This window comes from Silurus aristotelis, assembly GCF_946808225.1.
Source record: "Silurus aristotelis genome assembly, chromosome: 13".
Lineage (NCBI taxonomy): Eukaryota > Metazoa > Chordata > Actinopteri > Siluriformes > Siluridae > Silurus > Silurus aristotelis.
Genome location: NC_139586.1, coordinates 18464884 through 18478809, shown reverse-complemented (window position 1 = coordinate 18478809; position 13926 = coordinate 18464884). Strand labels below are relative to the sequence as shown.

Sequence of the window (13926 nt, the reverse complement as noted above, 5' to 3'; positions counted from 1 at the left end):
TGAAAATCTAAGTGACATTTTGATCTGATAATTTTTTTGTTTTATGAGCAGTGTCCAGGACAAGGCACAGGCAATAAATATTTATTATTTTATTATTTATTAACATTTCTACAGAATAGTGAAATATCAGTAGAGAAAGAGAAAGGAAAACAAAAACTGATCACTCAGATTGCACATCAAAGTAGATTTGAAGACATCAAATGAATACCCCAGCCACAAAATATACCTTACAAAACACTATTGAATCATCAATAATCGACCAAAATTCCATCAGAAAAAAAACAGCTGGATAGCATATGTAGACGTCATAACACTTATTTCTCTGAATGAACTTTTAATCTCTAAATTAAAAAGCTAACTAACTTTATTTAGAAATAATTAGACTTCTCTTCAAAAAGTTGACAAATTCATTTAGAAATGAGCTCTAGCTTTTCACAGATTTAGAGAATATTAGAAATTTTTATTAATTACTTTATGTAAAAACACCTTTCTTTGCAGCATTTAAATTACAAGCGCTACAAATATGACAAATCATTAAAGTGTTACAGTTAGGCATTGGAATACTGTGCATACAGTTTGCATTGAAAAACAAAACACCTGCACTGATTCCATGTCTGACCATGCAAAAATGCTACATAGTGCAAATGTTACAGAACTCACAAAACAGAACACCAGATTACTACATAACACTAATATACTGAGGTAAGCACTGTTTTAATAGTGGTCACTGGATTTATTTACTTTATTGAGAAGAGAATAATCTTGGGTACACTATATTTAGTATGGTCAGGATTGGTAATGCTGATTCCTGGTTTCAGCTCTTCAGAATCCTGTCTCAATGCTGAGGGTCCTGCGTGTCACATGCTCTATTTCCCCTGTAACATACTCCTCGAAGTGAGTCTGGTACTTGGCTAGCATTTTCAGCATGACTCGCAGGTTTATCCACCATTGCTCCTTTGGCATCCTGTGTCTGCAGAGACACAAAACAAGAAGACTATTAAATTCTCAAAAAAAAAAAAAACCACCCATGAGTGTATTGTGACACACATTAGTAACCATTCTAGGAGAATATGATTACTCACTCAAAGTCTGTATGGTCTTTCAGCTCTGTGACTGGGCTAAATGACATTGTTTTTCTGTTCATGCCGATAACGCATGCCGTGTCTAGAGCATTGGCAAATACTCTTCCTGGGCATAGGATGGAAATATGTGAAGATTAACATGCACATAGTACACTCCAAAATATTATTCTATCATTGCACATCGTCCACTTTTTCATAGTACAGATTTTATGACTTATAGCTCTATGATATGAAGATAAACCTCTTCAATTCATTTAAATTAAAATATATTATATTTTATTTTACTTAATACATACAGGGTTTTCTTTCAGATAAAGTCCAATCTATGTGAAATTAAACCATCGCAATTTAATTCTTTTACTTTTTCTAAATCTGTCAGTTTAAAGCGGAGATGCAAAAACTTGCCCAAAGTTGGCCATTGTGACCTTTTAATTTGGCCCACAATGCCATACATGAGAAGAAGAAAAATCTTAATTTCTAATACAACACATTTTTGAGCTGCAGAAACTTTGGGAGTACCTTCCACTGTGAACAAACTTTCAGTCTGATGAACTTGAAAAGTATGAAGTGAGAAGCACACTGACTATCACCTACACAATATCATGACTATCAGTAATTCAGCTGCAGTCCAAATTGCAAAAATCTTTGAAAAATAAGGACCAGCTTCAATTATCTCGCTGATCTAACAAGCATATGGCTGTATTGCTTAGAGCCTGAATAGCTGTATTAGGCATTGAAACATATTGCACTATAAATTGGATTATTTTAATTGTAATGAGTATCATTGAACTAGAAAACATTTAAAATAAAACTGCATTAGTTGAGCAAATTAGAGTTATGTTTTCTTTTTTTTTCTTCTTTACATTTTATTAAATCATAAATAAGAGGAACCATGTCAACATTTATTTTAAAATAATACAAAAATAATGAAACATTTATTTTTGGCCCATGGCCCTCAATCATAAGTATAATAAGTACAAGTATAATTTTTAGCTCTTTATAGGAAATGTTTGGGCATCTCTGGATTAACGTACTGTCTTGTTTGTGTTACCTTGTCTGTAAGTCTCTTTCATTTTGTCAGTGATCCACAACACAGCTTTCACACCCATTTTGGTGCCAAAGTTCCTGTCAAATGGAGTTGGAACCCCACCCTGAAAGAAAAAGCAAACATTACATTGATTAAATTCTACAAAAAAAAAAAAATCTATTTAGAGTCTTACTACTATTAAGTCCATTTTTGTCAAATACACATGTCTGGTAGAAGTTAATTTATTGGAAGAAGTCTTTATATGGAAAGGAGAAACTGGAATAAGTCATACATGCTTGTCATTCCTTCTTTACCTGTTGTAAATGTCCCAATATATTAACCCTGCAGTCGAAGATACCCTTCCCCTCAGCGGAGTACAAATTGTGGATAAATTCTGTTGTGTAGTGCTTGTGGCATTTCTCATTTCTACATAGAAAAAAAGGACAAAATAAAATGCCTATTGAATCCACATCTGCATAATACAACATAATGGAATCAGCTACAGTATGTTTGACAATATGCAGTAGATTTGAGTGGTTACATAATTAGTATGCAACCAATACTGCCTACTGTAAAATTACAAATCAAACATCGTCATGAATTTTAGTATATTAATAAGACAAATCTGTGCCTGTAATGTTTCCTAAGGTGAATATAATTTGCTTTACCATAATGAAAAACTTTAAATTCAAAAATATTATAATGCATTGTGCAGTCTTAAAATACTAGTAAATACCTCAGTACTAGTCCCCGCTGAATGTCATTCTTCATCTTCTCTGTCAAATGCTCCACATTCATCTGACAATTAAAAAGTAATCAAGGTCTTTCAAAATATTACTTTCAGCATTAAAAGGCAATGACTCGAATTTTCAGCTAATGAAGCAAAATTAACTGTAATATTATATATGATATTGTGAAATACGATATATATACATATCATAAAAGGTTCTGATAAAATTGGCAGAATGTACCTTTAAGTCATGGATACTAAACTGTTCTTCAAAGATGTACGCTGCATCTGCCCCAACAGCAATGCCTGTGGTGGTTGCCAGATATCCACAATAACCACCCATAGTCTCCACAACAAAGACACGTCTTTTGGTTCCAGATGCAGACTGCTTGATTTTGTCACAGCTCTGATTGAACATGTAACACACATTATATTACATACATTATATATTATATAATTATTGAGAAAACAAATGTAAATTTTCCAACGAAAATTTATCAAAACCCTTTGAAATGATTAGATGATTAGAAATAACTCCTTAGAAAGTTAAGATGTCAAACTATATTACTGGCAAAATCAACAACATTTTTTTTGGTTCACTTGATTTTTCAGGCACAGCCAAATCAGAAAATTATATATGATGTTATAACAACATACATATATATTATATATTTGTTCCCACCTCCATAGCAGCATTGACAGCTGTGTCTGCTCCAATACTGAAGTCTGTCCCTGGCACATTGTTGCTTATTGTGGCAGGAATTACACACATGATGATGCAGAGCTCATCATAGCGTCCCCGTGCCTCCACCAATTGAAGAACTCCCTCATATGCCTGTGAGGGTTAGAGACAAAGATATAATAGATACACATACAAACACACATACACATTCATATTCACAATATCTATATATTTACATATATATATATATTTTTTTTGTAGTGTTTATACCTCAAATCCACCAATAACTAAAAGTGACTGGATGTTGTATTTGCCAATATTTTCCACAATTTCGTCCATGCAGGAGTTTGGGAGGGTTCTAAAATTAAGAGCAGTCAAAAACCTGACCATTACCAAATTAATATAAAAAAATATAAGCAACACTTAAGGTAAAAAAGCAAACCTTTTAGTCCCAAGTAGTGAGCCTCCCTGGCCAGTCCAGCCTGCTACATCATGCCAGTGTACTTCAGTCACCTGCAGGTAACAACCCACATCATCTTTACCTGCTTGTAAATAGAATGAAATGTGGCTTATGTGGTCACAATAGCTTACCATGTCTTTGGCTAGGCCTTCAAAGCCATCATTAACCGTGTAAACTCTGACGCCCTGAGCAAGACCAACTCTGACTGCTGATCTGACTGCTGCATTCATTCCAGCTGCAGGGGCACCTACATTTAAAATAGCCATGGAGTGTTCACTCTGAAAAGCAAGAGCAAAAGAGTGAGATGAATGAGGAGAAAAAAATGGAAACAAAAGAAATAAATAGCGAGACATGCAGTGCATCAAATCCTGTTGACCAATCAGATTTCAGAATTCAATACCACTACAGTAAAACCCCGTTGTACGAGCAACCTATAGTACGAGCAAACGAAGATACGAGTGGCCTTGCTCGCAAAATTTTACCCTATTTCACAAGCAAATTTCGAAGGCATGAGCAAACCCACGCTGCCAGTTTCCCGTTTTCGGCGGAGGGTCGCATCAGTCACTTAGTTGATGACGTATCACTCGGTCGCTCTCGTTGTTCAGTGCAGCAAAAACTTTACTTTTTTTAGTTTTATATATTTATTTCACTAGAAATCTTGAAAAATGTCCCAAGAAAATCAGTGATGGTGCTGTGTAAACGAAAGTAAATAGAATTACCATGGAAACCATAAAGTTTACTAGCGTGGTGCGCGTCTTACACTCACAATTAACCACTACCACATGAGTAAGTGTTCAATTATGTTTACATTACAGTAATTTGCGGTGTATTTGTTTGTTAAAATAGGCTTTTCTAAGTGCAGAAATAAGCGATCGAACGAGGTCTCGGAACAGATTAAATCACTTTTACATTCATTCTTATGGTAAAATCAGTTCGAACGTACGAGCAAATGGACCTACGAGCAATTTTCAAGAACGAATTATGCTCGTACAACGGGGTTTTACTGTATTACAATCACTTAATCAATTACATTTATATCTATCTCACAATTATTTTACAAAAAAATACCTAAACATAAAGATTTCGATTTTACTTGTACAATAAAAGGGCGAAAGGTGTAAATAATAGACATTTTCCTTACCTTTGACTGAGCTGGTTTCTGGTGAGCTAAGAGTTTATAGGTGTTCCAGTTGTTTTCGAAGCTCCTGAAATTAGGAAATTGGACCTTAAGAAGCATTCAGAGACTTGCAGAAAGACAGACAAGTCTATTCACAACACTTACTTTCCACGTAGCTGAATGGCTTCAATAAATCTCTTCTCATTCATGGCTTTCTGCACCTCCTTCGTCTAAACAGAGTGGTTTCTATGTTAATGCCACTGTGTTAGGTTCATTGCTTAGATCTGGGCACTAAGATGATTATGGATTTGTTCATAAATAACTCGTAATGGCAATTTATTAGCTAAAGAATAATATAATTCATAAAAATTTATATTTATAGTTACTTTTAAGGTCAATGAAATATGAGAGAAATTAATTTCCGCAACTCGTTAAAATGTTACAGAGAACCTGCAAAGAATATGTAAAGCTTGTCACGTTGCAGACAAAGCAACAAAGTGCTCTAAACAAGTAACAAGTGCTGACACTGGAGACTCAAATTTCAAAAATATATCACCTTACAGAAAAGATCACTATGTCATTATCCTTTATTATGTGTCCATTATCCTTATTTAATAAAGACAAATCTTTCAGAATTTCCAATAATATAATATTGTACACTGAACAAGTTCATGTAAAATCTAATCAAATCCACTATAGTAGACTTTATGCGGTTAAGAAGTATCTAATACTCACCATATTGACACATTCCATAAGCGGAAGACGCATAGCCTGGTTACCAGATAGTCCAATTACACAAGCCGGAGTGCCTGGAGTTGCCTCCAGCAAGGCCACAACTGCCTCGACTCCCAATTTACTGCTCTATCGAGACAAATATACAGAAAGAATAATACTATGCTATCAATCTTTTTTTTTTTTTTAGGTTTACTGCTGCTTTTTACAAAAAATATGTTTAATAAATTAATGTGATCAAATTAGATGCAAATTACATTTTACACAATTTTCTACATACTCATGTTTGTTTGCATTTGATGAGTTTTAGTTTTTTTTTTTTCCTAGGGCTATGTGGATAATGGAAACCCGAAAATAAAAGTCTAACTACAACCCCCCGCCGCGAAAGATAGAATACTTAAATTACTAAAATATAAAAGCTTATAAAATCCAATAAATTAACTGATATTTAAATGCTGACTATCTTCTTTTGTTTAAAGACAAAGGGAAGGAAATAACTCCTCATATCATATCGTTATGTGTATAAAAGAAACCAGTTACAGGATCAACCTCTTCCATTCAAACCCCTCCACCACCATGCGAAAGACTAAAGAGTGATCAACTGATGTCAGGGACAAGATTGTAGATTTCTCACCCAAGATTCAGCAGTGCATGCCCCCGTTCATGTGGTGAAGTCTTCCTGTACCATTAGCAGAGAAACAACCCCAAAGCAGAATGATTAGTCTTCTATTTTTGACAGTGGGGATGGTGTTCCTAGGGTTATATTCAGCAAACACAGCGAGTCGAGTGAATGCCAAAGAGCTGAATTTTGGTCTCATCTGACCACATCACATTCTACCAAGCATTCTCTGACTGATTCAGGTCTTCACTGGCAAACTTCAGATGCGCTTGTTCATGTACATTCTTGAGCAGAGAGACCTTGGTGTGTAATTTTCTTGGTGACTTTGGTTCCAGCTCCCTTGAGATCATTAACAAGCTCCTCCCATGTAATTCTGGGCTGATCCCTCACTTTTCTCAGAATCATTTTTATGACGTGAGATTTTGCATGGAGCGGCAGAACGAGGGCGATTGACTTATCTTGTACTTCTGTCTTGTATTCCATTCTCTTGTATTCCATTCTCGAATTTTCACATTAACAGTGGTGTATTTCTCACCAAGCTTCTTGCTGATGGTCTTGTAGCCCATTCCAGCCTTGTTCAGGTCTACAATCTTGTCCCTGCTGTTCGTTGACAGAGGTTTGAATGGAAGAGGTTGATTATTTGACTGGTGTCTTTTATACACATAACGAGGTGATATTAGGAGTTCTTTTCTAAAGGGACAGGAATAATTTGGGTGTGTGGGAGTCAGAATATTAATTTTTTCTTTCTCTCCTTTTTTAAAATAAACCTACAATAAAAATTCTAGACTGTTCATTTCTTTGTAAATTTACAAAATCAGCAAAAGATTGAATAATTATTTCTGCACTGTAGACATACATATAAGCAAAGATATACATATAGAAGCAAATAACACAAAAGTAACAAAAAACATTTCACAATTTTCACACATAAGCTTGGTAACTCACCAGCACCCTGTCAAAAGCGGAGGGTGTTCCACCTCTCTGTACATGCCCCAGCACAGTGACCCGTGTGTCATAACCCAGTCTGTTTACTACAAGCTAAAAATCAAAAGTAATAATATACTGAGAATAATATTAAATGTTGAAAACAGCTATCAGGAGAAAAGACCCAGACCTACATCCTTCACATAATTAGAGGTTATGGGCTCGCCATGTTTATCAATAGCTCCTTCTGCCATGATCACAACATTGAGACGGGAGCCCTTACTGCGGCTCTGCAGAGAAAAAAAAAAAAACAAAAAAAAAACACACACGCACACATTTATTTTACATACACTGAGCACAAAGGAAAAGTAGAATACCTTGTGAAATTTTTCATTAATTGAAAGATACAAAACAAAGCCTGCTGCTCTCCAGCCTTACCTCTCCCAGACGAGCACACATGTGGTCTTCCCACCCTTCCTCTGGAGGAGCCTCAGGAATAAAGACCCAGTCAGCACCAGATGCCAAAGCTGACACAACGGCCAGGTACCTGCCAACAAAAAGACATCAAAATAAACCTGCCAGAAGTAGCTCCATTAAACTGCCAATACTCCTGAAATTGAAAATAGACCACCAGCTACAGAAAAGACATGTGTATGATGTACCTGCATTGCAGCACATAGCAATGAGTGAGCAATTTATTTGTACTAAACTGAACTTTGACCTTCAAGAACTGTTACTGCAGGGCTCAAAAACAAGTGACAAAATTTGTGCTTACCCGCAATGCCGTCCCATCACTTCCAGCACAAATGTTCTCTGATGGCTACAAAAAGTAAACAAAGCTTTTGCAATGGGTATAATGGTTATACCTTCATACTGCGGCCAAAACAGTGTGAGGACTTAAGGTGATGTTATTATCAAAACTATTTGTGTGTATGACGTGTTACCTCTGCGCAGTAGTGGTGATTGCATCAATCACCTCCATGATGCGATGCAAGGCAGAATCTGCTCCGATGGTCATATCCGTTCCACAGAAGTCGTTATCAATCGAACCCACAAGACCCACAATGTTTAGATGGGTGTATTGCTGAGCCAATGTATCTGTTATTCTCCCTTAAATACAAAATGTAGATGATTACACTTCACCAGCTACATGCCCATGTTCTGCTACAGCAAACAAAGTATACAATACAGCAGCATAAACTTTTACATATCATACAGCATACCTGTCAATAAAAGACTTCGGACCATGATAATCTGACTGACATAATTGGATGAGACAACTTTTAACATTATGTTACCATTTTATGAAAAGACACAAATGTGTTTAAGTTTAAAGTTCAGATCAGAAATATCTTTGTTATCTCCGTTTATCTACATAAAAAGGTACTGAATACTTTTGGCTGCCTGATGAAAAGACCATGAAGTTTAGTAAAGCCTGTGTTATAAGGAATACAAGATGGCCACTGATTTTATTTAAGTAAGTGGAGCGGAAACTACACAATAGAAGGAAAGGACATCTGTAAGAAGCAATCAATTACAGGGAGTCACAGCATGCTTTTTTCTGCCTCGCAATGACTTTCCCAGATCAGATGCAGTTCTTACTAAAAGAAACACTGAAGTTATTTAATATTCTGGAAATACCTTTAAAATACTCTTAAAATATACTTTATGTTGGAAAGAAGCTATTAAGAAAAACCTATTTCAAACATTTGACTTTGCTACGACCGTAATCCTGTTTGGATCAAATGCATAATATCAGTTTTGGTCAATCTGTTGGTTACAATGATTATTAGATTTAAGTCCAACTTTGTTCAATTTCTAAAACAAGCGAAATCACGTTAAGGAGAGTCTCAGGCATTAGGTCTTTTAGACAAGCAATAAACATGATGCCTTCACACCTTAATGGCTTTGTAATGGCTCACAAGCAAATAAAATGGCTGCCAATTAATATTTCAACAACATTACCTTGTTAACGAATTCCATGACCAAGGACCCCAAAAATGCTTTATATTTTTATTGTTTAAGCCGTAAATGATCCTCCCACCCATTTTGAACACACACAGAAAACCTTTGCAAGAATATAGCAAAAATTGTACATTGGTAGAAATACAGTACACTGTATCACATTTATAGTGAGTAAGTGTACTGTACAAGTGTCCTATGATGTTAAAAAAGAGGCGGAGTTAAAGATACATGTCACCGCATTCTTTACTTTCTGTACTTGTATTAACATTTTACTTCATTTTATAATCAATAATGATAGTTGTATTAATACATTTCATTATTTCAACATAAAACTCTATAAAAACAATTCCCTATATGTTTTTTGGTCTATTGCTCTATCCGCAAGAGACCGGGAAAATCAGCTAAACAATTTAGTTATGTGGCAAATGCAATTTCACGATAAAGCGGGGGATTACTGTATATACAAATGGATGTCCAGCTGTTGTTACCAAAAGCTGATTTCTATCCTAATAAACTGTCACATATGTCAGAAAAGACCACAGAAGCACCCAGGTTGAAGAGCTAAATAACTTAACTACCAGAACATCTCCTTAAAAGTTGTTTGGCTGATCCTAGCCATTTCCCATCCTAGCCATGAAATACCAAATAAAATACATGCCACTGAGCTTTTAGCAATGCTTAAAATTCAAACCTAATCTCATTATGTGCTATGAGAAATACTGCAGTTGAACATTTAATCAAAATTACCTTCCTCTACTAGCTGTGCCAGCAGGTCACTCCACTCATTTCGGAAGATGTTCGCCCCGGTGAGGCTGCCATCTCCACCACATACACACAGATTAGTGATGCCACGCTGCACCAGGTGAAAGGCAGCAGCTAGACGACCCTCTCTTGTAGTGAAATCCTTACAGCGTGCACTGCCAATAATGGTGCCACCCTAATAGAGACAACATAAATAAATATTATGGGAACAGGTTTCCTGGTCACAAACTGTCTTCTCCAAACAGTGAAACAAGTTATAGTCCCAACCAGTTTTATTTCATATCTTTTAATAATTTATTGCTATTTGCAATGTAATGAATATATGCAAATCTTTAGAGGTGGTATGACTGAGAGCATGTTCTTAATGTCATGTTCTGTGCAAGAGAAAAAGGAAGTGGACCATGCTAATATCACTGTCCTAATCTCACAAATGTAATCCCTTCACTCAGCACTGCCTCAAATAATCTCAATCCCATCCTCTCAGTGGCATGAGCAATGACCTTCAGCAGCATTTGGGCAGAGAGACACAATGTACTAATGTTCTACTGCAATACAAAACAAACAGAAAAAACTTTTGTAGATGGGCCCAACATCTGCCTTTACAATGATTTAGGAAAGTCCAGACCTACCAGTTGGATGATGTTGCTCACACTTTGCCAGTTGGCTGGTTTGATGTTCTCACTTCCATCTACAAGTCCTTGATAGCCCTTGAAGAAAATACATGCAATATTTTTACTAAACAACAATTCATTAAGTGAAATACATGGTGTGATATTATTTAAATGAAATATTGTTTTTATTAAACATTATACCTCATAGATCAGGTAAACTTTGGCACCAACATAAATGCCCATTCGAGTTACAGCACGAACAGCTGCATTCATTCCTACAGAATGAGCACACAAATGTCATACCATCAAACATTCACTGCACAAGTTATTGTGTTCATTAGTAAACATTCAAAAAACTAGAGAGAGTTTTCAATTTTTCTGATTACATTATGACTGTAGATCCTGCTGTTCATGCTAAGAAACACTTATTTTGAGTTTTATATTTTATTCTTTTCATTCATGTGGAGCTGACGTGTGAAGGTTGCCTTTTTGGCCAATAAAATGTTTCTGAACCTGTTATCTGAAGAGTCCTGCATTAGACACCAAAGTGTCTGCAGATATTAAAAGCTCGTATGCCTTGATTTATTAAAAGTTTGTTTTTTGATGAGTTTTATACATTTCTATTTAGGGAAAAAAATGCATGTGTTATAGACATTAATATGGGGAAGAGCGTTTTCCCCCCAATGTCCATGTTGTTACTTTCCCTCAGGATTCTCCAACTTCTTCACCCCTTCCAAAAACATACCAGTAAATGAATAGCTATGCTAAATTGCCTTAAGGCATGAATGCAGCTGGTACCCAATCCACACTGCACACAGTGTCCCTAGGACAGGCTCGGAATTCATTATGATCGTGGCCAGGACAAAGCAGTTGGTGGAGATCAATAAATCAATGAATGAATGCAGTGTTTTGTCATAAATTGTAAACAAAAAAAACCTCAATAGTTTGCTTTTATCGTCATATGATTTTATGAGATAAATTAGATATTTATGAGATATTTTTGTGCATCTCAGGATTTCATAATGTTAAATCAAACTAAAAAAAAAATAAAAAGAATTACATGTTCATTAAAATCGCAAAATTACTGTGGAATAAAAAATAATCAACCTGAGGGTGGGAACAGTGACACTGTCTCATGTTGGACTGCACCACATCACCATCATTGATTATTTTCTCATAACATGTCAGGCCATGTTTTATAAATGTGCATTATATTTATTTGCATGCATGCATCCATCCATCCATCCATCTCTACATATACACACATTTGCATGTACATCATTTGGCAGGTGCTCTTATCCAGAGTGACTTGTATTTATCTCAGTTATACAGCTGAGCAATTGAGAGTTAAAGGCCTTGCTGAAGGACCCAGCAGTGGTGCTTGGTGATGCTGGGATTTGAACCCACGACCTTCCTATCAGAACTCCACAATATATCACCAAAATCACCACATTAACATACGTACATTCAAATAGCCTAAAATCCTGTATGTTGGCATGTGTTTTGGTATTTCATCCCCTTGCATCCTAATTAGATCATACAAACCACCACACGTTACTTATCCAGATATGATTAAGGATCAGTTGAGAGAGAGAGAGAGAGAGAGAGAGAGAGAGAGAGAGAGAGAGAGAGAGAGAGAGAGAGAGAGAGATATAGGAGAGGAATATATTCAAAAACAGGACGCCTGATACGTGTGAGACACGCCCACTGCACGTGCACTACTGCTGTAAGTGACATGTCGCGTTACGTAACACTTCCTCGCTCGCGCCTGAACAATATTTATTGGATGCAGGGAATTTGGGATAAAATGATCTAGGTTAGGTTTAGACAGAGCTATGCAAAGCACAACGTCTTGGCAATAGTTGTTAAATAAACATAAATAAATATGCAAACAAAAACAAATAAATAAACGCAACAAAGATGCATTGTCTAAACACTTCCAAGTGGACGAGGATCTGCTCTGAAATCCGTCTGATTAAAGTTCATAGCCATTTCGCCACGAAAAATTCCTTCGCCTATGTGGGCGGAAATGCATGCCATTTTTTACCAGACAAAAAGCAGATGATTAACATGAATCGCACAAATCCATTCCCCTCCGGAGTGGTCATTAAGAGGTTGTAACATGTTACATGGTTTATGCATGCATTCGTTTTTACCTTGTGCATCTCCACCGCTTGTAAGAACAGCAATGGCTTTTCCAGCTCCTGCCATCCTCAGCTTCTCAAAATCCACCAACATGATGCCCAGATTTCTTCACACAACCCTCCGACAACTCGTTGATCTGCGATATTCGAATTATGCAGCTGTATTTGTGCCCCCTGTGATTTTCAATCTGACTAAAGGAATAGGTCTAAATCACTAAGCTGGTCGTGTAGTGACCTTTTTAGCATGCGCGAGACGCTGCCGCTGGGTCTCGCGCGCTCCGCCTCTTTATTTGCACTGCACGTTTGTTTAAGGGCCGGAGATTTTCTTTTCTTTTTCAGTCCACTGTGTACTGCATCAAAACTGACGTGTACAATTGTTTTCAGAAAGCACTGCGTTTTATTTCATCCAATGCACATAAATCATAAATAGTTGTTTACTAAATGCAAAGCAGTATTATTTAGAGTAGGAGGAGTTAATCACCAGATCTGGGTCAGTCGAGGTCCACACATGAGCCCACATAGATTTAATGATAAATCCTGCAGACATTTCATTATCATTATCCGAATAACGTGTATTAAAGCAACCTTATTCGTACTGACTACAGTTCACATTATTTAAAACAATCATCTAAAAACAAGTGGAAGTTATAATAAGGATTCATCACTTCAGATGAATTGGTGGTGAGATTTTGAGTGGGGTGCATCATCTGAGCCTCTTATCAACAGCAACACATTCTAGGCTTTCTGGGACTGCTCATGCATTATCCTTTTAAGGGAAATTAACATTTTCTTGTAGTAAAAAAAAATTGGCATTCGTTTAAATGCACAGGACTAAATTGCTAGAAATGCGTTGTACTAAATGACACGTTTACGCCATGGCACACAAAAGCGCATGTGAAATGGCGCCCTCTAGCGCTTGTTTTAAAGAAGCTATAGACTGCGCGCAGTGTTGTTTGTTTGGAAGTAAAGTGACGTGAGAGTGACGGGATGGCTATGAATAAAGAGCGTTTTCAGTAAACAGAAATATCATGCTGCACTATTTGAGTGCCATATAATCAGAGACTGTATGTA

At 36.4% G+C, this 13926-nt stretch overlaps 2 protein-coding genes across 2 annotated transcripts in view; one reads left to right on the top strand and one right to left on the bottom strand.

Moving 5' to 3' along the window:
- LOC310735980 (uncharacterized protein) overlaps positions 1-13926 on the top strand; it is a 139632-nt gene that overhangs the window by 73052 nt on the left and 52654 nt on the right. The window lies entirely within an intron of this gene.
- pfklb (phosphofructokinase, liver b) lies at positions 81-13231 on the bottom strand. Its single transcript, XM_083559154.1, has 22 exons — positions 12868-13231; positions 10913-10986; positions 10730-10807; positions 10086-10275; positions 8318-8483; positions 8149-8193; positions 7812-7920; positions 7568-7663; positions 7395-7487; positions 5834-5959; positions 5264-5328; positions 5123-5186; positions 4113-4259; positions 3964-4034; positions 3792-3879; positions 3522-3674; positions 3081-3245; positions 2846-2907; positions 2424-2535; positions 2134-2233; positions 1083-1188; positions 81-970 (listed from the first exon to the last, which is right to left on the bottom strand). Exons 1-22 carry the CDS (start codon positions 12947-12949, stop codon positions 823-825), a joined length of 2340 nt encoding a protein of 779 aa, XP_083415280.1. The 5' UTR covers positions 12950-13231; the 3' UTR covers positions 81-822.